This window comes from Pungitius pungitius, chromosome 9 (genome assembly GCF_949316345.1).
Source record: "Pungitius pungitius chromosome 9, fPunPun2.1, whole genome shotgun sequence".
Taxonomy (NCBI): domain Eukaryota; kingdom Metazoa; phylum Chordata; class Actinopteri; order Perciformes; family Gasterosteidae; genus Pungitius; species Pungitius pungitius.
In genome coordinates this window covers 14,738,700-14,761,817 of record NC_084908.1, presented here as the reverse complement: position 1 = coordinate 14,761,817, position 23,118 = coordinate 14,738,700, and the positions used below count along the sequence as shown (strand labels likewise).

The 23,118-nt window shown below is 47.4% G+C and overlaps 1 protein-coding gene across 1 annotated transcript; it reads left to right on the top strand.

The window, feature by feature from the left end:
* Window positions 1-1,641: 1,641 nt before the first annotated feature.
* On the top strand, window positions 1,642-23,114 carry cxxc4 (CXXC finger 4). Its single transcript, XM_037471417.2, has 3 exons — window positions 1,642-2,251; window positions 4,173-5,102; window positions 21,893-23,114. The coding sequence occupies exons 2-3, from the start codon at window positions 4,278-4,280 to the stop codon at window positions 21,935-21,937; spliced, it is 870 nt and encodes a 289-aa protein (XP_037327314.1). The 5' UTR covers window positions 1,642-2,251; window positions 4,173-4,277; the 3' UTR covers window positions 21,938-23,114.
* The last annotated feature ends 4 nt before the right edge of the window (window positions 23,115-23,118 follow it).

The window sequence follows — 23,118 nt, the reverse complement described above, 5'->3', positions numbered from 1 at the left end:
CTGAGAAAGGCGCCCTGCAGCTGTCAGTGTGTTTACTCTACAAACCTGTCGGAAAGTGGAAGCAATGGAGGGACTGTTTTCTCCTCTGCGGCGCGGCGTCATTCATTTTATGCGTTAAGCCTCTTGGAATAATAATTAAAGCTGGGATGGGTTAAGGATCTTTCGTTTAAATCTCTTTATTCCCAAACACAAATTTAATAAATCCGACAGCCAATCCAAGCGTCGCATTTGGCCACAGCCGGACGGGCCACCTGCCAGAGGCCTACCTGCACGCTTTCTGCTCGCTGTGTTCCGCCAGGCGCCGGCTAGGAAGCCCGATGTTGTTGTTGTTGTTTACTTTGCTCATGGTCGTTTTGGGGGAGTGGCTTTGGTAGGAGGCCTAAAGGGACGGGCTCGCAACCTGTCAGCCACCGTGGTACGTTTGGAGACTTTAGGGTCTGCTCGTGGAAACTATTTTCTTCAGCAAACAGCTGCAGACATTAGGCTGGCTTTTATCGATTTTACTTGTGGTCAAAATCTGCAACAATTTTGAGGCAAAATGACAAGAAATATCCCAGGTTCTCTCTTCTGTTCTTTGAACTGGGAACTTATGATGGACAATTGTTTCTTTTTTTCTGACACCCTTGAACACTAATCAAGAAAATAACCCTAAAAAAATAATCAATAGTCAAAATAATTTTTAACCACTTTGATAAATCAGTTACAAACCCTTTATAGATCAGTGTTAGGCCATTCACACAAACAACTTTTGAGTTTTAGAAGTATGAGATACCTTGATTGTCAACATTTATAACTGCACAATTTCCAAATAGAAAGATTCAAGTTGGATTTTTGTTAGTAACTGATCTATAAAGCATTATGAAATCACTTGTGAATCAATAAATCCATTTGAAACTATTTATAATAAAAGCAAAAGTGCTATCCTAGTAGTTTCAATAAGTGATTTTGACATTGTAATTCTCTTTTTGTTCCCCTTTGTACCTTTATATGGTAAAAGTATTTGAAGTAACATTGCAGTCCAACGCTGGAAATGCATCGTCAAAGTGTAGTTCACTGCAACCTGTTTTGTGAATTTTCCCTCCGTGTTAATACGGAGGTGATGGTTCCACGTTCACTTTTTAGATAAATGCTGACGCGGGGAAAATAATGTGTGACGCGCATGCTCGCTGTAATAATTTAATTTCAAATCAAAGCCTACGGGCTTCAACGCGAATGAACGCACGTTGTCACACATCATGGGGGCTCGTGGAATAAATGTGCCCTGCCTGCTCGTGTTGTCAGCCTGTGGGAGCTGCAGGCATGGGTGGCCAGGAGGCGGGATTTATAATGGTGATGAATCCCGGAGGTCTTAGTAATTATGGCTGTCGCTGGACGGGGGGGGGGGGGGGGGGGTGAGGAGGGGGGGGTGAGAGGAGGGGGATGGTGGGGGGGGGGGGGTCCATGCCGGCGGAGGCATTTTATCTTAATCACAGCTCAGCTCCATTCAAATTAATTTGACAAGTTTCCCCAATCCTTATTAAACGACGCATCTGACATATGACAGCCCACACCCTCCATTCTCTCCAAATGCCGCGTCATGAAAGAAACACATTCAACAACATAAATTTGGTGAAATGAAGAAGAAGAAGAAGAAGGAAAAAAAAGACATATAAAGGTTGCAAGGCGCAGATATTTCCCCGTAGATATTTCCCTCCCTGCAGGGCGCCCTGAGCCATCCATCCCTCCCACCTCCCGAGTGTTTCTATAGTAATTTCCAGCCAATGATCAGTAGGTGTCCACATCCCTGCTTCCTCACCTCAGCACCAATCAGCCACACACAGCGACAGGAGACACGGACGGAGCAGAGAGACCAGGCAGACACACAATACAGCCCCCCGGATCAAGAGGAGAGGAAAAATATATACCTTTTTCGATTCTCCCCCCCCAATCCCCTCTCCTTTTTTCTACGGCACCCTTTTGGCTTATTTATGCACTTTGCGACCTTTTTTTTTTTTTTTAACGTGACAAGAAAGTCGATAAAAATGCTCCTTTTGTTTTGAGCGCTCGGAACACACACACACGCGGGCAGACCCGCACGCACGCACACACACACACACGCACGCGGACGCACGCGCGCTCTCCTCCAGGCAGCCCCGTGCGTCTTCACGCATCTTTTCGCGTTATTATCCCCCCGCGTATCGCTTCGCCGTCATGTGCCGTTACGCGGTCGCAGCCTGGTAGCATCTTGGGAGCTCATCGCAACGGGAACCTGGTAGGTGATGCTCGCTCCCTCTCCCCCCTCTCTGTCCCCTGCACCCCCCTCTCGCTCTGTGTGTGTGTGTGTGTGTGTGTGGTGTGTGTGTGTGTGTCCGTCCATGTTTCGCCCGTCCCCTTGCACGCGTTTACCCCCGGTTTCCCCCGTCCCGATCCGTCTCTTGTGTGGCAAAGTGAGCCGGTCAATGTCAGACCCGTTTTTGTCGGGTTTTTTTTTTCTTTCTCCTTTTGGCACCATTTATCCGCGCCCCCCCCCCCCCCCCCTTTGGATTATCTGTGCATGACCTTTGATCGGAACGTCTACCTCGGACCAGCCCGAGTGTAATTAATGGCATCGCGGCGGCACAATGGTTCGATGCGGCTTCCTCTTTTTCTTCTCACTTTTCTTTCTTCAAACAACACTCGCACTCTCCACCTCTCTCTCTTTCTCTCTCTCTCCCTCCCTCCCTCCCCCCTTGTGTCTCTCTCCAGCAGGTATTGAACATTTCTGTCTCTCTAAACTTTGTTTACAGGCTGAAAATCAATGTCCGTGACTTGATTGCCTTTGGGCTGCGTATTTCGCTGCAGGGGTGAATTGATTAAGTAATAATGACCCTGAGGAGGGATGATCATTAAGCCGAGGAGGGTTTTGTTTACTGCTGGCTGCAGGTTGTTTTGGACGCCACGTCGCCATTTAACCTGCAGGCTCTGGAAGAGGCTATGGGGTGCACGTTTGTGTGGTGGGGGTGAGAGGGGGGGGAGAAAAGAAGAATAACAATGATTTAAAAGAAATGCTGACACGGACACTCTGATGATACCGAGCAAGAATTTGGATTTTGGATTGGAGATGTTCAGAAGGAGATACCTCAGTAGTCGGAGCACTTTTATAACGCCACCCGGTACAAACTCTCCAGTTGCATGTGTGTATATTTATTCTTTTTTTTTTTTTTTTTTTTGGAGACAGCTGCTGGGTAGCACCATGGCAGTGATTTGAAATGCTTTAGTGTTCCAGCAATGGATCAGCTTTGGCAATTAAGAGAGAAAGCCCTGAAAAAGGTAATGGAAGTAGGGGGAGATGTGTCTAATGGGCTTTTATCTGTGGAAACCAAATCCACACTGGTGAAGCGAGCGAGAGAGGAAATGGAGCAGCCCCCCCCCCCCCCCCCCATCCCCATCCCATCCCATCCCAAGGCAGCTGACACTGTCGTTGGCCTGGTCCATGATCTGGATGTAAATTCACCAGAGGCTATCTGTCCTGTCATTGAGTAAATGTAAGCGCACTGGCCATGAATGAACACCGGGTGCTCTTAAGAGGCTGGACTACGGGTCGTGTTTACATGGACGGCCCGCTTTTCTTTGGCTTTGATGAAATATGTGGAAATATTAGAGAATGTTCCTTCGGGGCACCTGAAGCAGATTATTTTTAAGAGCTTATTGCAAGCCTAGAGTAAAAAGATGTGTGTCGGTAGTCCTAGTGGGGCTCCAAACTTTTCAAAATAGGGGTATTTTTTCATATTCAAGTTCTATGTTTGGATGGAACGTAGCCTCATCTATATTGTGTATGTATTTATTCATTCTGTGAAGTAGCTGATTGGACCTTCTGAAAAATATGTAACAATACTTTGACAAGACTTCAAAAAAAAAAATGTTGAAAACGTGGCATCTTTGTGAAGCATGCTAATTCACTTCCCTATTATAATAACGGCACGTTGGTCCGTCACCGCTATCACGCTATTGTCCCCATGAAGATCGGTTCTGACTAATTGTCAAGAGTTCCATTAGAAAACGCAGGGCGTAAACAATGTGCTTGAAGATTTTTCAAATGTTCAGCTTTTATCTTCAAGGGAAAAGTTGAAGGAGAGGAATGAAATTTGATTCGACGGAAAACGTTTGCCTCTTTTATGTGTAAATATTCTTGTCTGTTTTTTTTTCACTTTTAGCACGGGAGGAAAGATAAAACCAGGATGGTGGCGCACTGTTCGTAACCAGCTCCAGTTCGTAAGCTCCCTCTCCTTCTCCTGAACATTGACAACCACCCTTCAGCCATGGCCAACATAAACAATGCGCTTTGCATCGAAACCGGACAGAACGCAGACGTGTCTCTCTTACAAAAGGATATTCTTCAGGATGGTGGATTAAGCCAGCTTTTGGATTATAACGCCGAAATGGAAAGGTACCGGTCTTTTGCAAACTTTTACAAAAACAACGGGGCATTCCCGCAGACTGCCAAGATTGCCCGCATCACAACGCCCATTTTCCCCAGCGCCAGAATTGGCATGTCCCCTTGGAACTGCGATAACGCCATGCTCTGGGGAAGGAAATCAGCGGCAATAAACCCTAATAGGACCAGCATGCATAGAAATGACTCCCAGAGGCCGGGGAAGCCTGGCGTGCCGCCAGAGACGCTGCAAATGGCAAATAATAATTTCCTCTCTACCTTATCCCCCGAACACTGCAGACCTTTAGCAGGCGAATGCATGAACAAGCTGAAATGCGGCGCTGCTGAAGCAGAGATAATGAATCTCCCAGAACGCGTTGGAACTTTTTCCGCTATCCCGGCTTTAGGGGGCATCTCATTACCTCCCGGGGTCATCGTCATGACAGCCCTTCACTCCCCCGCAGCCTCAGCAGCCGTTACAGACAGTGCGTTTCAAATTGCCAATCTGGCAGACTGCCCACAGAATAATTCCTCGGTATCCAGTGGAAACCCAGCGAAGAAGAAAAGGAAAAGGTGTGGGGTCTGTGCGCCCTGCAGGCGGCTAATCAACTGTGGTGTCTGCAGCAGTTGTCGGAACCGCAAAACGGGCCACCAGATCTGCAAATTTAGGAAATGCGAGGAGTTGAAGAAGAAGCCCGGCTCGTCGCTGGAGGTGAGAACCGGGGCTCTGCTTCCCCTTCTTTTGTTATTATCCCCTTGCACTCCAAAGCATTAACCTTTTCATCCAGTCACGTTCTAAGCCCTTGAAAATTGTTTCCATGCCCACCCATGCCTGAACACCCCCCCCCCCACCCCCCCTCCGGCTTCTCAAATCTGCCTACCCGCCTAGCCTAATTGGCAGTAATTAGGGGTGTTTGTGTGGAGCGCAAGCTGAGCTTGGCTCAGACACCCCTAATTGCTGCCAGTCAGGCTGGGCTGGAACGCATCCGAACAACCCCGAGCTTGGCTCTGCTCCAAGCAGGGGCTGGGAAATGGTTTTCAGCAGAGAGCCGTCCCTCTCTCTGCACCCGGTCATTTTAACCAATTATGGAAACCATCTCTGGATGGGGAGAATCAATATCCCACAAAGCCTCAGCCTCCGACCACCAAGAGATGGTGAGAGTAATGGCAGGGCTGCTGATGGCGTTTCTCAAAACATACCCAAGTTTTGTGTGTGTGAGGGGGGGGGGGGGGGGGGGGGGGGTGAAAACACCCAAAACTCCAATCCTGTGTGAATTGATTGTGCATATACAATAGGGTTGAAAGGAAATCATTTTTTATTATATTTTGTCATTATGGGCCATAATGGATCATGATACATATGCAGAAGGATGCAGAATCTGGAGGAAAAAAAAAACCTCATTAATCTCCGCTTAATTGAAAAGTAGCAGGAGGCTTCATTAGCACACAATCGGAGGGCACTGTGGTTTTTAAAGGGTTCGTTTTAATAGATTCATTTAGTAGCTGACATTTGGTTGGCAGAGGCACAATACGAATGTTAAGTTATGAATGTGGTTCTCTTTACCCCACTTGCTCACTGACTTAACATGAGCTTGGATGGGTGAGTCAGCAGCAAATGTAACCTGAGGGCCTGATGTTTTGCTAATTAATTAAGTGATTACATAGAGAGGAAAAAGAGGTTAATCATAAAATATTACCTAATCTACTCACGAGAGATACTCTGTGTGTTCATTACGCATTTGTGCCATCAGATTGTGGGATTATTGTTCATAACTACGCAATACATTAGAATAGGTGTGGTTTCCGCATGTTTTAAAGCGTGACATAACCTGTGCCGGCTGCTTTTGGGTGATCAGGAAATGATAGAAGGACTCGGGAGTCGATCGAGATTCTACCTGCATGCAAATGCTCCTGACCCAGTAGTGCTGTGACATAACATATTATCATTTATTCATAGGATTCTCATAATTTATGTCTCACGTCCTCTAGTGCTGCATGGAGGACTTCTGTCGACGCGTTTGCGGGTTTGACGGCGGCTAGTATGCCTGATTAAAATCCTAATAACATTCAATCATTTTGACGGCGAGGGCCAAAAATCAAAAGGGTTTTCCACTTTGCGACTGAGAAACAGAAATCGAGGGGCAAAATGGAGAGGGAATATTACCTCCTCACTCCCAAACACACCCTGTGCACAAAAAGCACTGTTCAAATGATTTTAAGTTTTCAGCTTGGATCCCCACGTGGTGTAGTGCAGCGGGTTGAGAGGCTAAAGTACGCACAGGTTGGACGTGTAAACCGTAGAAGTGGCATCCGGGGAGCTGGTTTTAATGTTGACTCCATGTATCGTGTACTAACAGGTGTCCCCCAAACAGGTGTTGAGGAAGCTCGCCCTCACATTCACAATGCACGGGGCAGGCCCGGCGTTTGAAAACACCCATTTAAAAAAAAGACGGTTAGAATTACCGCGGGCGTGAAAAACCCCCTCCAACAAATCCGCACACGCTGTTAAAAAGCCCCCCCCCCCCCCCCCCCCCCTCCATCGCTGACTTCAGTAATTCGTATTATGGAATTCTTCCGGAGTAATTGTTATTTTTGACTCTGCATCCGTAATTACAGGCACAACTTGTGCTACGGAAACCGGCTTCCACTTTAAAGGCGACCCGAGAGGTGTGAAGTTTGCGCTCCTCGCCACAAGCAAACATCTCCTTCCCCGCTCACTTTGCACGTTGTTGGTGGCGCTGACGGCTGAGCGGCGTTCAAAGTGGGAGGGGAGGGCTGCTGGAGTCAGAGGAGGAGAATTTACAGCTAAATCACATGTGAACGGCGACTTGTACGCTTTCTCTCTCTCTCTCTCTCTCTCACACACACACACACACACACACACACACACACACACACACACACACACACACACCAGCACAAGCGCCAAACGTGAGCCGACTGCACCTTTTGCCTCGGAAGAGACGATAAGCTGCTGGCAGCCAGTTAGATTTGGCTGTCAGTGTTTTCCACATGGGAATCACCCTGAACTAATTATATCTTAAGCAGCGGTGGAAAATGCAAATCAGAATTTTACTCACACCCCTGAAATCGGAGAGCCAATTTAATCTAATACCCCCTTTAATTTAGCGCGCTAATGCAAGGCCCTGGAGAATTGCCCCGTGTCACTGCTGTGCTGTTCTGCAGCAGATCCTGCTCTCTCTCTCTCCCTCCCTCCCTCTCTCTCCCTCTCCGTCTGCGTGCCGCTCCGAGGCTCCAGGAAGGATTAGTCTGGCAGAGGAATCTCATCTAACCTAACATTTCCCGAGCAGTTACCTTTGCTTAGCTTGAGCTCCTATGGCTCAAAGGTCCTTCATTAACTTTCAAATGCAATAAAACTCACAACTGGGTTGAACCCAGCTCTGTTTACCTCACCTGTTTACCTCGGCTTTGGTTATTTCTGAGGAGAGATCCGCGGAAAACGGCTGTAGCCTTTTTCTTAATTTCAGTAAATGTAAAATTTCTGAATGCCATTTTGGCACTAAAATTCCCATGGTCCATTTTAAAGTGACGAGCTGTCTCGCTGTGGCCCGTCCTCCCAGTCAAGGCCTCGGTGTGACCGTCACCCACAAGCACACACTTGCGTTCTCAGATTGTTCCGTTTGAAGGATAACGGTTGTGTTCCTGAAGAGCTTCAAGAAAATACTCCAAAAATACTGAAAATATTTTTTGTTCTTATTGATCTCCGTTGGGTCTTCCAAGGTTACCGTTTGAGACAGGCGCCTCAAACCACAACCTCCTTGACTATACAATTTGACATAAAGATGGTCAGAAATCAGCCTTTGTTCACCATACGACGCGGACAGCAGGACTTCAGCAGCCCCTCCGCTTTCGACGTTCATATTAACTAAAGACCAGACAAAATGCGTGAAATAACAACATCCAACGAGGCTTTGGTTTGATGATTACCATAAAAGGATGTGGAAAAAGCAAGAGAACAAAATTCTAATTGAACAGCTTCCTCCTTTCAATAAACAAATGCCAAAGGCCAGCGTCAAGCCTTGAGCAAGAAAACAGCATCGCAGTGAAAGTCTCTCTCTCTCGCTCTCTCTCCCTCCCCCCCCCCCACGCTCTTTGTGCGCCGTTGTTGTCTACATGAAATGGGTGAGATGAAAAGGTGGCACGGCTGCCTAGGAACCTTTGCTATTGTGATAAAAGACAGGGCCCAAAATGGCAGGAAGCGGGAGCTTGCGGAGAAATAGCTCGGATTCAGCGCCTTAATGAGAGCACGGGCGCCAAATAAGCAATGGCCGCCAGGTCTAATTTGTTTTAGGTGTGCTCAGAATAGATAAGGACAAATCTGTGGCCTTCACCCCCCCTTCCCCCTCCCCGCTCCCCCAACCTTTGCCTCCCTGGAGATAACACAAGAGTGCTGCCAGCCAATCTCGGTGGGCAGAGGAGACGAGGGGGGGGGTATTGAAATAATAATAAAATTTAAAAAAGGGAAAAGCCGGAGGGAGCCGTAAGATCTGCAGATCTCCAACTCACTGGATTTATTCAAGCTTTAAAACTGCAGATTAATTTGGTCGCAGGGGTCTGGGGGAGTGCGGGACATTAAAAAGAAAAAAAAGAAAAAGAAAGAAAAAACGAGGCTGTTCGCCGCCGCGCGTCTCAAGCTAAAGGGCAACCTTAAGCTCCTGTCAAGACAATAGGACTTTGCCATCTGAACCACAACGCACACCGCTTAATTATACACGTCCTCCCTGCAAGCTACCCCCGGCCGCTTGAGAGCGCGGCGCCCCTTTGCTCATTGTCATGCCCTTTTTCCCCCTAGATCGGTCGTGCCGTGTGGATTTTCTGTCAGCTTCCATTTGCGCCGAGGAGATGTCCTCCGGGGGGGGGGGGGGGGGGGGGCGTTGTCGCGCTCCGAGAGGCACCGTCAGGGGAGGATTCATCGCTTTTTGCCACGGCCACCAATTAGGGCCAAAGCGTAATCGGAGGCGTCTGGACGATGGCCTTACATTACGTGGTCTGTCGACCGCCCCCCCCGCCCCCCTCCACCCTCCCCGTTTGATTTAACATCCCCGGTTCAGCGGTGAAAGGAAACTCATTGCCATTGTCTTCACTATGGTGCGAGGAGAGGGGGAGAGGCGGAGAGGGGGGAGAGAGGGAGGGGGGGAGGGGGGGGTGGAAAGCAGCCTTGCGGAGGACGGACAGCGCGAAAGAGCAGGTGCGGGAGGACGTTAATGTGTGGCACTTTAAATTTTAAACAGAGGAGAATCAATTATTGATGGCGACTGGTGGCTGAGAAGTTAAAAGGTATCTCGTCTTTACTGAGAGCCTGTATGAAAAAAAGTGCGAGGGAAAAGTCTTGGGCGAGTGCATCACGGGGTTTAAATGGGAGGGGAAGCGCTGCCACGAGTTGTTTTTGTTCCCCGTAAAAATGATGCGTTCTTATTTTTGAATTTCCTGCACATTTAGTGTGTTTTGGCTCTAATGCAACAATTTGTACAAAGCCCTTCCATTAAAAAATATTGCCCTAATTGAGTAAAGCGCAACAAAAGCCAGTGGCAAAATGAGTGACTCAAGTGAAAACATTAAGAGTCCAATCAGAAAAGTGCTTCTTGAACATGGTATTCCCTATTGTCCATTTACAAAATGCCTCCAACAGGCATGTTGCCTCTTCCTACGAGGCTTGGTAAGACACCCGGTTAGCTTTTAGATAGTATTACAATGTCCTTAAACACAGGACGCTACTGAATAAACCAAGCGGAATAATCAGCATACCGGGTCAGTATACCAGCATACCATGCCCTTCCAATGCGGAGAATATAACAATAGCAGAATTATTTTGTTGTATGTTAAAAAAGTGTAAAAACATCATGTGATCTTATTTCACCAGAATAAATATTTCCCTCGAATGCTGTTCAGCTGGGCTGCTATTAGCAGTGTTCGATATCCAGTGGGATGTAGGGAGCGGCCTTATACAGCCTGCCATGGTGCCTTTATACAAGGGCACCTATCGACACAACCCCCAGTGGTCAACTACAGTACTGCAATGTTTCTTTATTAATGTTTCACAATATACCCTCAAAATAAATGACCGCTCGGTCATAAATGAACAAACAGATGACAGGAAGAACTAACAGAGTAGTTCCTGTGTGTGTGTGTGTGTGACGTCATACAAGTGAGCTCCATTATGCCTTTCTAGCTGGTTGCAGGGTAAAGAAGCAAAAAATACCATCTTTCATTCATGCTTCAACCGCATAGCCTTCCCATTCAGTTGTGGCTCAAACCTGCTCTTCGGTTTATGGCTGGTTCTGATACCTTTAGATCACGCTCTCCCAATAGTTTCTCTTTTAATTGTATGTACAACTGAGAGGTTGATAAGTGTTGACAAGCTCACGGCGTTCTGCTGAACTGGGGATTCAACAGGACGGAGTGAGCCGAGTCGTGTAGTTTCATCAGTTCCGTTCCGGTTGTGAATTTAATCAACTTAAGAGAAGTTAATGCATTAACCCCCCCATCCTGCAATCATGTATGTATGCATGCAATTAAGAAGACTGGAATTGATTTCTACGAGGGCATCAAGTCACCGTATTTAATTCTAAGGTGGAGGAGGAACCGCTCTGAAAAAAAACCCCTCTTCATTTTCCTGGCTGCTCAGAATGTTGTGCTTCTCGCTCTGGGTCTGGTTGACATGATGCTTCCTGTTGCCTGGTGCTGATGGCGCGGATTCACCGACAAAAGACCAGCGAATCCAAGGGCCACGTCCAATCACATCGCATGGTCGCGGCTTTTGGATTGATTTCGTGCAAATGCAAATAGAGATCTGGTATAAAAAAAAAGGTGTCATGGAAAGAATCATGAAGAACTGCAGCTCCAAAATAGTTGATTGTTTGACTAAATTATTAAGTATACTCTCATGTGTACTATGGATTGAACATATTCTGTATTGCTAAACAATTTCGGTATTAGACATTTAAAGATACCAAAAATATTGTTTATCGAACATGGATATATATATATATATATATATATATATATATTTCGAATATGGATTCAGCGTGAGGCAGAAAGCATGAATGATTTTGGATTAGTTGCATCCTGTATCTTCATGTAGCTTCATGAAATGCTCTGGCTCACGTCCTTGCTTTGTTTATGTTTGGATCAGAAGTGCGCTTTAAAAAAATATAAAATAAAAAGAATCTTGGCAGCCGCTCCTAATATCTTTCTATATATGGCGCATATCTATATACAGTGTTTGTGTATAGTTTGTGTACTCATAGAAAAACCTCATCCGTACAGCTACACCAGAGCTGCAAAAGCAAGAGACAACTCCGATCTTTGTTAACCTCATTATATTTGCCAAACCGCTGAAAGGAAATATACAGGGCGATAAAATTGCCCGTCTGCAGACTAATGAGTTCATATCTATAGGTTAAAAGGCGGTAAGTGACAGATGGCTTTGTGTCATCCATCCATCCAAGAAAACTGGCGTGAAAGTGAATTTGTGAGTGACAACTGGTGATGGGCGGAATCGGTCAATGTGGTTTAAGCGTCTCAGCTTCTGCAAGTCAAATCCTCGCATGCTGCCACCTCCTCTATTGTGGCTCGGCTCTCACATCATGAATATTTCATGGCGAGCATCTGACACCATGCCCAGAAAGATATTTCAAGTTTTTTTTCTTTTTCTTCTTTTTTTTGTTGTTGATAGAAACCCTGGGGTTAGAGTGTCACAGAGGCGTGAAGTCAGTCTGTGCCCCCCCCACCCCAGGCGAGAGATAGGATTTATGATGCACCAGTTGATGACATCAGGTGGATGTTTTCCTCGCTTTGTCCCGCGCCGCCGATAAACCATCGAGCCGTTTGTGGTCACTCCTCCGTGGGTCCGTCTGTTCGGGAGAGGAATGATTTCAATTTGCGAGCTGGAATGTCAGAGCGCGTGGTGGTGGTTCGGGGGGGGGGGGGGGGGGTTTGCCCGGATTAGCTCCGTCTTAATGCTGCCTTTAGCATATTACTGGCTTTCCCCCGACGATATCTCACTTATTTTTGTCTCTGTCGCGTTTAACCTGTAGCCTTCCTGTGTAATTCCTTGTTTTTGCTGCAAGTGATCTATTAGTTTCCTCAATGATTTTAATCCTTGATCCCCCCCTCCCCCAAAGAGCTGACTACGCATGTGTATATACACTAAACTAAATACAATCCATATTAAGACTTCCTTTCAACACAGCCATGTATTTTTAAATGAAGTATAAATGCATTAGAGGAGTGTTTTTTGCCTTTTTGGCCTCTTGGAATAAGGCTTCTCCTCGTGACAAAGACAAACGTCTCCCCAAACCAAAGCAGAGAGTGGGTTTATGGGTACCTGTAGGTCTCACCGTGCAATGCACCACCCCGAGCATTGACGTACGTAGTCTACATACGTGAATAAAACAGCCAAATTAATGTATAATAACTGCTGCTTTGAAGAGAAAAAAAACAAACAAAGACGTCAGCGATACTCTTTCGGCACTTTTTTGCTCCATTGAAATAGTCCTGTTATTTGAAAAGGTTTACATAAAATATCATAATTATGCAGCAGGATTCTGTTTTTACTGCTTTCCACTCCTTTGAATCACCTTGCGACCCTCGGCGTCACCTTGGGACCTGAATTCTTTTCCTTCGACTGTTATTTATTCGGGTGAAGTTTGATGCCTGGGCAGGAGACACCTCCCCAACTGCACGCAGTGGCTCCTGGAAGCCGCCCAGTGCAGCCACAGCGTGACCTGCCGGCCGCCGAGCGGCTCCGCGGGAGCAGCCGGGGGTTAAGGGCGCTGCTCAAGGGCTCCGCACCGCTGCTAATGAGGAGAGGCGTGCGCCGTTTCTTCTTCGGTCTCTTCGCCCACATTCATCCGTGACCTCTCGCTCGTGTTTTTTTTTCTTTCCTTTTTCGTTTTTTCTTTTCTTCATCCTATTTTCATTTCAATCCAATCCAGAAAGTTTCACGTTTGTCCAAGCCAAAGAGATGCTACCCCGCTGTGGGTCTACAAACCCTGTCGATGGAGGCTCCTGAAATAGCCCCTCCCACTGCGACCCTCCCTCGTGGTGATCCTTGTATCCTGATTATTTTCCCGTTGGTGATTGCCAAGAGTAACATGCGTCACGTTGCGTCAATGTCAGCAGTGGTTGCTTATAACAATCTGTATTTTAATTAGCGTAGCGCTAAAGGTGTTGTATACAACAGGTAAAAAGATCCAACATTTTTGTTACTGAATTTGATGGACAGATTGGTTCGACCCAAGTCTCCAATATGAGAGCGCAATAAAACATTCAACTTCTCGCTGTTTGTATTTTCAAATCCTAACCTAAATATTATGTTGATTTACAGTAAATATGCAGAACTCTGTGTATAGACCTTCGGAGTTTAAGGGCTCCCACACAGATGCTGAAAAATCTGCTCAAAACAAGAAGGCCTGCTCCTACTTTGCATTTCAATTTAACATTTCAGAGAACTGGCAGCATGTTGCCTCGCTTAGGCCTCGCTTCGTTACACCCACATGGCTTCACGCCGTGCCTGCTGACGTCTTGCGCTGTTCAAAGGGCTGAGACTTGGCTGAGAAATTGGGGATTTCCATACCAGATCCCTCAGGTATCTACACACTCAAAACGCGTGTCCTGCTCATCTCACCCCTTCATTCCGCGCTCCCACCCTGCAACCGCAGCCCCCTCTAACCCGCCCGCGCTGCTCTGATTTCGCCTTCTCGGAGCTCAATTGACCTCGCTGCTGCAATTCCTTCTTTTTTTTCTTCTTCTTCTCCTCCTCCTCCCCCCCCACCCCACTCTGAAATCCCAGCGGCCCCTGAAAGCTCCTCCGAAAGTCCCCCCCCGCATGCCGCGTCCTCGGTCCCAGAGGACAGTCGGCTACGTAGCAGCTGATGGTAAAAATGGCCTCACTTGGACTGGGGCCACTTAGGTAAAGATAATTGAAATGGACGACATCGCCGCTGTACTCAGCGGTGGTTAGGCGATCCCGGCGGCTACAGGCGGCGGCCTCTGACCCGAGGGTGCTGCCTACGGGGGTCGGCTCGGCATTCCGCCCGCGTGCGTGTGTGTGTGTGTGGGGGCGGTTTCGCCATGCATGTTAAACGGAAGCGGCAAAGCCCAGTTCCAGCGGCAGAAAGCGATGCACCGCGTGAGCTTGTATTGTGCGTCCTAGGTGCAGGGGCTTTGCCGATCCTTGACTCAGAATATCCGTCTAATGGAGGCAATGCTGCCCAAATATTTGTATTTCATCCCCAGTTAACGCCCAATTATGTCTTCCTGTTGTGCGCCTGTATGTAGATACTACCTGTGGATGCTGATACATCGTCATAGTCAAAGATGATGGCATTAACCTCAATGCTGAACATCTAATTAAAAACCTATCAGGCAGCCAGGATGCATACTTAATAAGCCAGTATTCCCCGCTCCATTGCAGCAGCTGACCTTGTTGCTCGGGGGTTTATCTGTCTCCCCAAATCCAGCTCTTCTGGCTTAGCAGGTGTTAGACAGCTGATAGCCGACGTTTGCTGTGACATCACTGATGGGAGGGGTAGGGGGGAGGGGGGGGGGGCGTGTCCAGCGGGGAAGCAAGTCAACCGTTGGACGTCTCCTATCAACGCCGACGTGGTCCTAAAGGGACACATTGCAGTGCTGCCCCAGTTTCACTGGGCGGCTTCCATTTCCCCGTCCACTCGACGGCTCCCTCGGCGCCGTGTATTTCCTGGAGCCACCGAGCCGCCCCGCTGCAAACCCACTCCTTCGGAAGGGGCCAGCAAAAATATATACGTCCTACAGGAATACCGCATTGTAATTACATTCCACCATTAGCATACGGAGGCTCAGAGTCACACTGCACTCAGCCTCCAGCAGCACTTTGCCATATGGTCCGTCTGCGCTTCTCAGCTGATATTTGGCAAGACTCTTGCAGAAGGTCAAATATCAAGTCAGAGGACTGTGCCAGAATTGCATCTATGCTAATTGCTCTCTCCCTCTCTCTCTCTGCCTCTCCCTCTGCTCCCTCATCCGTCTCACGCTCCTCTGCTCCTCGCTCTCTTTTCTCCCTCTCCTCCTCTCCCACTGAAGTAAGTAATCTGCTTTAGGATGTTTCTGAGATGGAGATGGATTTGGATTTCCTTCGCTGCCCCTCAGCCTAATCTCCCCCCTGTGACCGCCTCTCCCTGGCACAGCTCTTAAGCACACCATCATACGTCCCCCTCCCCTCTATCCCCACTTCAACCGTGCAGAGTCAGCAAAAAAAAAAAAAAAAAAAAAAAAAAAAAAACTCAAAAATTCCTCATTACTCACAAACATCCGCAATACACTTAGCTTGATTTGCTTGCGTGGACGCCTGGGGCAAGGCTGTGCCTTATATTAAAAGATTATAGTTGGAGTTTTGGAATGGCATCACGACCCTGGTGTGCTCAGTTCTTTGTTTGTGTGCACAGAGTCTAGAGCATATGGAAGCGGCCGGTTATCTCCATACATTTGCTATTTAGAGGAAAAATACGTTTAAAGAAATGGCTGAGGGCATTCAACTCAATTTGGTGATATCTCAGATTTAAAGACCTCCGAGGATAATTTAATACGGCAATAATCTGTACAGAATATGAGCATAAAAAAATCGGCTGTTAAATGTCTAGGGTCGGCAGTAATCTGAAAATGAAGCATCAGCCTTGTTTTTTTATGGGCCAGTTATTCTTCGCTCACCTTGATTCCTCAGGGAGTGAAATGATAAAAAAAAAACACTTGATTAATGCTGAATACTTAAGATCACACACTTAGTCTTTCATTGAAATCATTATCATTATTGTCATCGTCATATGGTTAATCACAAGTTTGTCTTATATGGCACATGTGATAAATGAGTGTACCATATGTAATGACTGGGCGTTCGTGGCCTTTGGCCATTTCTGAAGTGAGGATGAGATGGATCCAAGATAAATAAAACAAGATAAATATCTGTTACTATTGTAAGAAACATTTATATATATATATATAACTAACGAACAAAATAACCAACAATCTCAATCGATTTTGATCCATCTTGTTTAAAATTTGATTCATTATTATCTATTATCATTATCTGCGAGTTATAATCTGAGCTAACTGAGAGTAATGGGAACGTGTTTAATTGTTGCAGGACCAGTACAAAGATCAAATGGCATTTTTTTTTGTTGCCTGTATTATTGTACTCAAAATACACTTAATGGGGAAACGGACCTATGAAAGCGTTCACTGAGCTATAATATTAACCGTGCTTTGCGTAGTCAGCATTCCTTGCTGATCATCACCAGATGAACGTTATTGGTGATTCTGGTGATGAATGTCAGACATCAAGGTGCAAGTCAAGGTGCGTTACGGTGTTGCGATGCAGGACTGGATGACGAGATGAGTGGTCCGTCCGTGATGGCGGCCTTGGAGGGGTACCCTTTATAAACGGCATTGGGTGGCTGGAATATTGGTTACAAGCGACGAGATGAGATTTCAACCCCCCCCCCCCCCACACCTCCGACGCCTGTAACGGCGCAGGTGATGGATTGCTATACCTTCCAGGTTTGAGCTTGGCTACGCCCCAATATTCCGGCAGAATAAAGTGACAGGCAATATATAACACATCAGTAAAGGCCGACTGCACCGCTGCAACCCCCCCGAAACTCCCCCTCTCCCCCTTCCTTAGACCTGGAGATCGGCCGGAATGTTCCACTGGCTCCCAGAGTCCTGGTGGCAAAGGTAGAAAACTAACTGGCCTACCTGGGTTTTTTACTCTGTGTTAACATTTTAATTATTTTTTAAAAAGGAGTAAGCGGCTAGGGCAAGCGGCTTGTGTGTCAGAGAGGAGGGAGGGTGTTTTTTTTTTTCAAATTTACATATATTCTGCTTGCAGCCTGTCAGTGCGGCATCCGAGGATTTGTGGTCACGATACGTGGCCTGGTTTCCCGTCCGTAAGTTAATAAATAATGGGAATAGTCTGGGTAATGTGAGGGCCACGTGCTATAATGAGCACTGCTGTTCAACCTGCCACCGCCTTGCTTCCTTCCTTCCTTCCTTCCTTCCTTCCTTCCTTCCTTCTACCTTTTTCGGTTTCATCTGTACACATCTTTCCCAGGATACTTTCTCACTTCGAACACTGTGTATTATTCTTGAGGGTTCCTGGACAGAAAGAGAAAAGGTTTAGAAGGCAAGTCCATCCCCAATTACGGAGAATTAAAAGTTTTATGATGTTACGCATGCTTGTGTGGGTCTGTGCTTTGAGTCTGTCTGTGTGTCTGTGTGTGTGTGTGTGTGTGTGTGTTGGTGGGGAGAGGCTTCTGTGACAAGGCTGGCTGGAAGCACAGAGCTGAGGGGTTAGTGCCAGACACGTCTCAAGAGAAACCGGGGCACATTTGCAATCACCCCGAGTTCAAAAGGGTAATTTATTCACAGTCTGTGGTTAAAGTGGGGCCGCTCAGAATGCCACAGGGATTCTGCCGGGAAGCAGAGCAGTAGAGACACATTATTTTCATTTTCTCTCCCTTTCTTGTTCTTTTTTTTTTTCCCTCCTCTTCCCCTCTCTGCATTTTCCCCTCATCGTCCTCTTCATCGCCATCGTTGTTGTTCCTCAGAGCCCTGTGCGGCGTCTTTTAACACACGCCGGCGAGCATATTTCACTTTTACACTCATCCGCCTTGACGTCCCGCCGCTGATTGAATTTTGAGGCGCTGCGGCGTCTGCCATTATCATCCTCATCGCCCTGAGTGGTTTATCTCTGGCCGCGGCTCGGTGTGACGCCAAGGCTGCGGGGGAGGAAAAGGAGAGAGAGCCAGGGCGGGGGGGGGGGGGGGAGGCAGGATGGGGGGGGGGTGTGGGGGGAGGGGCTTGGGGACTGTTCATCCGTAACTATTTTGCGCCAGGGAAGATAGGGGGGGGGGGGAGATTGGCCTTAACCGCGGCTCTGGTTTGAGATTGTGGTCGCGTGAACGGGGGGGGGGGGGGGGGGGCCGCGGCGCCTCGGGGGTCAAAAGCTGGGCGTTCGCAGAAGCTGCTGTCGCGATTTCTTTCCGGGGGGGGGGTCGGGGTCTCGCTCCTCATTTCGACGTCCCTGCTCCCCGCCGCGCCTCCCCGTCAGGCACGCGACGTGGCTCCAGCATCGACCCGCACCTGCCAGGCTCAGTTAGGATCAGCGGGGCACCCGCCCCCCTCCCCCCCCCCCGCCCCCCCGAGACCTCACGCCGCCTCCCCGGGAATCAGCAGAGAATTATTCCACCACGTCGGTTTTACTGCGCCGTTATCGCAGAGAGCCACCGGCAGACACTTAGAACGCTCTGCCTCCTGTGCTGGTGTGGTGGGGTTAATTTGAGGTCTGGAGAAATCTCTTCCTCCTCCTCCTCCTCCTCCTCCTCCTCCTCCTCCTCCAGTCAGTTCAGCACTCGGTCGTGTGCAGTCATTGCCAGAGCGGGAAATTGTCTTTCCCCCGGTGTGCCGCTGTAGCCAGGTTGTTATGTATGCTCTGCTGCAGAGGCAGCGGCGCTGACGTGAGGCTGAGCCGCTGCCGCGGCGTCTTGATGTGAGGTGAAACCTTGGCGCCGCTCGCCGTGTCCCTGGTGTACCACTATCAACCCTTACCTCCGCCCCAACCTTTCCCTCCCAGGTTGTTTTTTCCCCCAGTCTCCCTTTTATATCTTTTCATCCCTCTGTGTCTCTCCCTTCCTCCCCCGTTGTTTCTGTATTCTCGTTTTTTTTTTTTTTTCAAGTCTCCCTGGCGGTTGACGGAGTGATTTTCAAGGTGCATGCCGGCGGGGGGGTGGGGTGGGGTGGGAGGGGGGGGGGGGGAAGCAGAGAACGCGGAGCTGTGCTAATTGAGCCTTCTTTGTGCCCGGTCACTGCGCTGTGCTGAGGCGGGGGAGGCCCCGGGAGTGAATCCAAGCAGCACTCAGAAGCCCCCACCGGATCGATAACGCGGGAACTTAACAAAACAGAGACATGCCGAGTGCACAGATCGGGACCATTATTGTCTCTGGCAAGCCGCACTTCCACCGGGGACTGATCAATGTGAGAATATGGATCCAGATAAACACCTCCCCCCTTTTTCTCGCCTCTGCGCCTCAACCGCTCAAAGTGTCGTCAACGTTCTACACCGAGGGGAGGCTTAAAGTGACCCCTATCCGATGACGATGTGCACCCCCATATCCATAAGGCCTGTGAATAATGCTCTACATGTCGCTCTCTCCTGCCTTAAATGTGCAACATCCAAGAGCGGGAGCCTTTCGATGGGCCTGTTGTCAGCTCGCCACGCGCCGACGGTCCCAAAAGACCTCACACTTTTCATGCACTGTGTTTGTTGGGCTTTGACTGCAGATTAGTCTCATAGTCTTCCGGGCTTTGTGTCTTTTTGTGTCGGGCCTGTAGCACCTTTTACCTGTATTTGGTTTGTCGTTGTATAGTGCTAGCCTTGTTAAAGCCTTGTTAAAACAGCGGGCCATGCGTGCAGCCTAGCTTGGCGTTGGTTCCAATTCCCGGCCATTTTATGATGCTTCTGAATGGCATCAAGTGATACAGTAAGGTGTTTCTATTATTTTGTCCACTTCAATCAACAGGACACCCATGCAGGACACCCATGTTAACCACAAGGGAGCACAACAAACATTCCAATGTATCAATAGACCTATTCCGCTCCATGTTTTTTGGGGGGGGGGTTAGCGGGATTAGAAAACTCACAACGTAGCCATCTTCAAATCCACATAATTATATTGAAATGTACTGAGAATTCTTCCCCAAAACAAGAAAACCGAATTAATAGCCCTACGCTGACATAACAAGGGGGCAGGCGTCATTGCAATTAAGCAAAAAAAAAAGACAATGTGAGATGTGTGCGAGCGCCTTGACCCTTAAAAACACGTTTGTTTCGTTTCGGGGCTTTAAATTGGTGATGATGGTATCCTGCTGTTCCGGGTCTCTCCATTATTCACTTGGAAGGATAATAGCAACTGCTTAATGTGGTGTGAAAAATGGTAAATGGTTGCTACAGTGCACACATGGGTTCCCGCACCTGTCTCCGTGCAGAGTTTAGGTTCCCTCCCTTCGGGGATTAGGAGGGATGTCCTAAAAATCACGTTGACTTCCCGTGCTGTTCTTTACCTAGCGACTGCTCACTGGTGTAGATGGACCTCACAGCTAATGTGTATTGGGGCTCATTCTTTTTTTTTTTGCTCAAGGGTTTTAATAAACACAGGCACTGAATTTTAGCCATTGTTTGAATTGGAGATCTCAGACAGCTAAAAGGCTATTTGTGAATGTGTTAGCTGCACGGCCCCCTGCATCTCCTAAAAGCTTCAAATCAAATGTAAAAAAAAAAAAGTGTCACGGCTCGAATGGCGCTCATTTATTATGCAGCGCGCGCCGCGCATTTACTGAGAGGCTGAGATTTTGATATAAGACCACACACGCTACCAAAAAGGCACCACGTATTTGCGTTTGAGAGAAGCTGTGATCAGCAGATCTGTGCTATTTTGTTTCTCAGCGAAAAATGTCGACATACATTTTCTGCCAATCAACTAATTGAATAATGGCGTCATTCTACTGTGATGCATTTTATACATAAGACTGATCTCCTCACACCAGCTCACGCTGTATAACTCAAGTGTTTATTGCAAATGCGTCAAATAATTCAGTGAACCGACATGATATTGATGGCGTTGATACATAACACGGTCATATATGGATCCCCCTGAAAGCTGATCTAGGACAATGCTAAATAATGGAAGCAATGTCCACATCTGTATAAGCCTCTCATCAGCATGCCTTTAAGGAGCCACAGATGACACTTTGTATTAGGATGTGAAATCTGCACTCAGAATAAAATGATTTTGGTTGTGATTATGCACTATTTCCTCCCCCTGTCAACACCGTAAAAAAAAAAAGAAACAATAATAATCAAAAAATGTGCTAATTGGTCATGGGGATTGGTGGGGGACTTTTGTATTTTATGTCTTTGACTTCCAAATGAGTTTGGGAAAGGAGAGGCTGTCACTCTGCCACAGAGAGGGTTTTTTTGGGGGGGGGGAGGATGAGGAAGAGGAGGGGAGGAGGAGGGGAGGAGGGGCGGCTGCTGGCGCGGCCTCAAATTGAAATGATGCACTGTTCCCCCTCACTGCGGCTCGAGCTCGCAGTAATTAAATGCCTCATTGTTGCTTCTCGGGAATTTGTATTGAATATTTTACCCGGCGTAATGATTATTTGGGTGCGGGTGGGACGTGGATGTAATCACCTTGGCTGGCTCTTTGATGAAATACTTGGTTCGGTGGGTGGGCTTGGAGTGTTCGTAATGTCTCTGCCGCTTCAAATGAGCGTTTCCCTGGTTTCCGATTCCAACGCTATTGATTATTGGCTTGCAAATTTCTGTCATTTCCCCCGAAATGTGCGTATGCTTTTCTTAAAATGGTTTTATTTGCCCGCACACAACCGTGGCAGGACCTTGAAAAGTGGAAAATTAAATTGTGTCCTTCACGTTTTTGTCTCCCGCAGAGGACGCCCGTCAGCAGCGGGGAAGCTTTCCGGTGGTTCTTTTAGAGTGGCGGCCCGTGGCGAGCCGTGGCGAGCCCCATCCAGCCGCAGGAGGGGAGGTGGGACTCTTGACTCTCTGCCCGGGAGCGCTTGATGGGACCACAGAGCCCCAACGCGCCCCAAAAACACATTTTGGGAGGACCAGGAGAAGAAAAGTGGATGGACAAAAAGATAAATGAAAACATAATGGTGTGGTTTTGACTCTGTAATTTTCCTTTTCTGTGTAATTAATGTACCTTTTGACAGTATCATAATGTATATTTTTGGTGTCTATAAATGTGTTTTCAGTGTTGTGGCTGTAGGTTTACAGCCAATCCTATGTAAAGGACTCAAACAGACAATCATACAATCATTCGGATTCCGTCCCACCCGAGAGGCCACATGGATTGATGACATGACAAACACAAACCACTCTGGAGCAATAATCTATTCTGTTGATTATTCCTCACCCTTTAACTTCTTTCGACTTGAATTATTTATCATCAAACCGAGTCATCTTCTAGTTATGTGTTTCATTTCCTCTGAAAACCATGTCTTGAATGCGGCGCTGCTGTTAAGGCCGTCCCTGGCGCCGCGGAGGGCCTCGCCGAGGACGCCGACGCGGGTGACGGACTAGTTGACATGTTTCCTCAGTCGAGAGGACTCGCCGCAGAACAGGGCACATTGTCTTGTGTGACGAGTTGCACTCCTTTAAAGATCCAATTGGGCGCCATTCGATTTTTACACAGCACCCGGTGATTATGAGTCAGACCGCTGCCTGCAGGTCTTATTCTCAAAGAACATCAGACTCCATTCTTTTTCTTCTTTCATGAAAGGTTGTAACTGTTTAAAAGATAGAGAGTAATGCCAGTAAAAGAACTGTATGTTATGTTGAAAACATTCAAATTTAGAATGAATTCCAGTACACTATACATATTTGACCTATCAGATGTTGTTCTGGAGCTAAGAAATAGTCTGGACGTTTCACACATTCCAAAAACTAAATGATTCAATAAGTTACTCATTGTCTTAAACCCTATTGTTGCATGTGTAAATGTGTTTTGGTTTCAAAGATTACTAAAAATTTGTATATTGTTGTCGTGATGCTTTTATGTGTTAAAATAAAAAAAAAAAGACTTCTGTAAAAGACAGCTTGACAATGAATGTTTTATAAGGTGGGATTACCAATGAGAGGAAAAACAAGCTGC

Coding starts and splice junctions, on each gene's coding strand:
- cxxc4 (XM_037471417.2), top strand. CDS start 4,278: ATGGCCAACATAAACAATGCGCTTTGCATCGAAACCGGACAGAACGCA. Junction 5,103..21,892: donor AGCCCGGCTCGTCGCTGGAG/GTGAGAACCGGG, acceptor TGTCTCCCGCAG/AGGACGCCCGTCAGCAGCGG.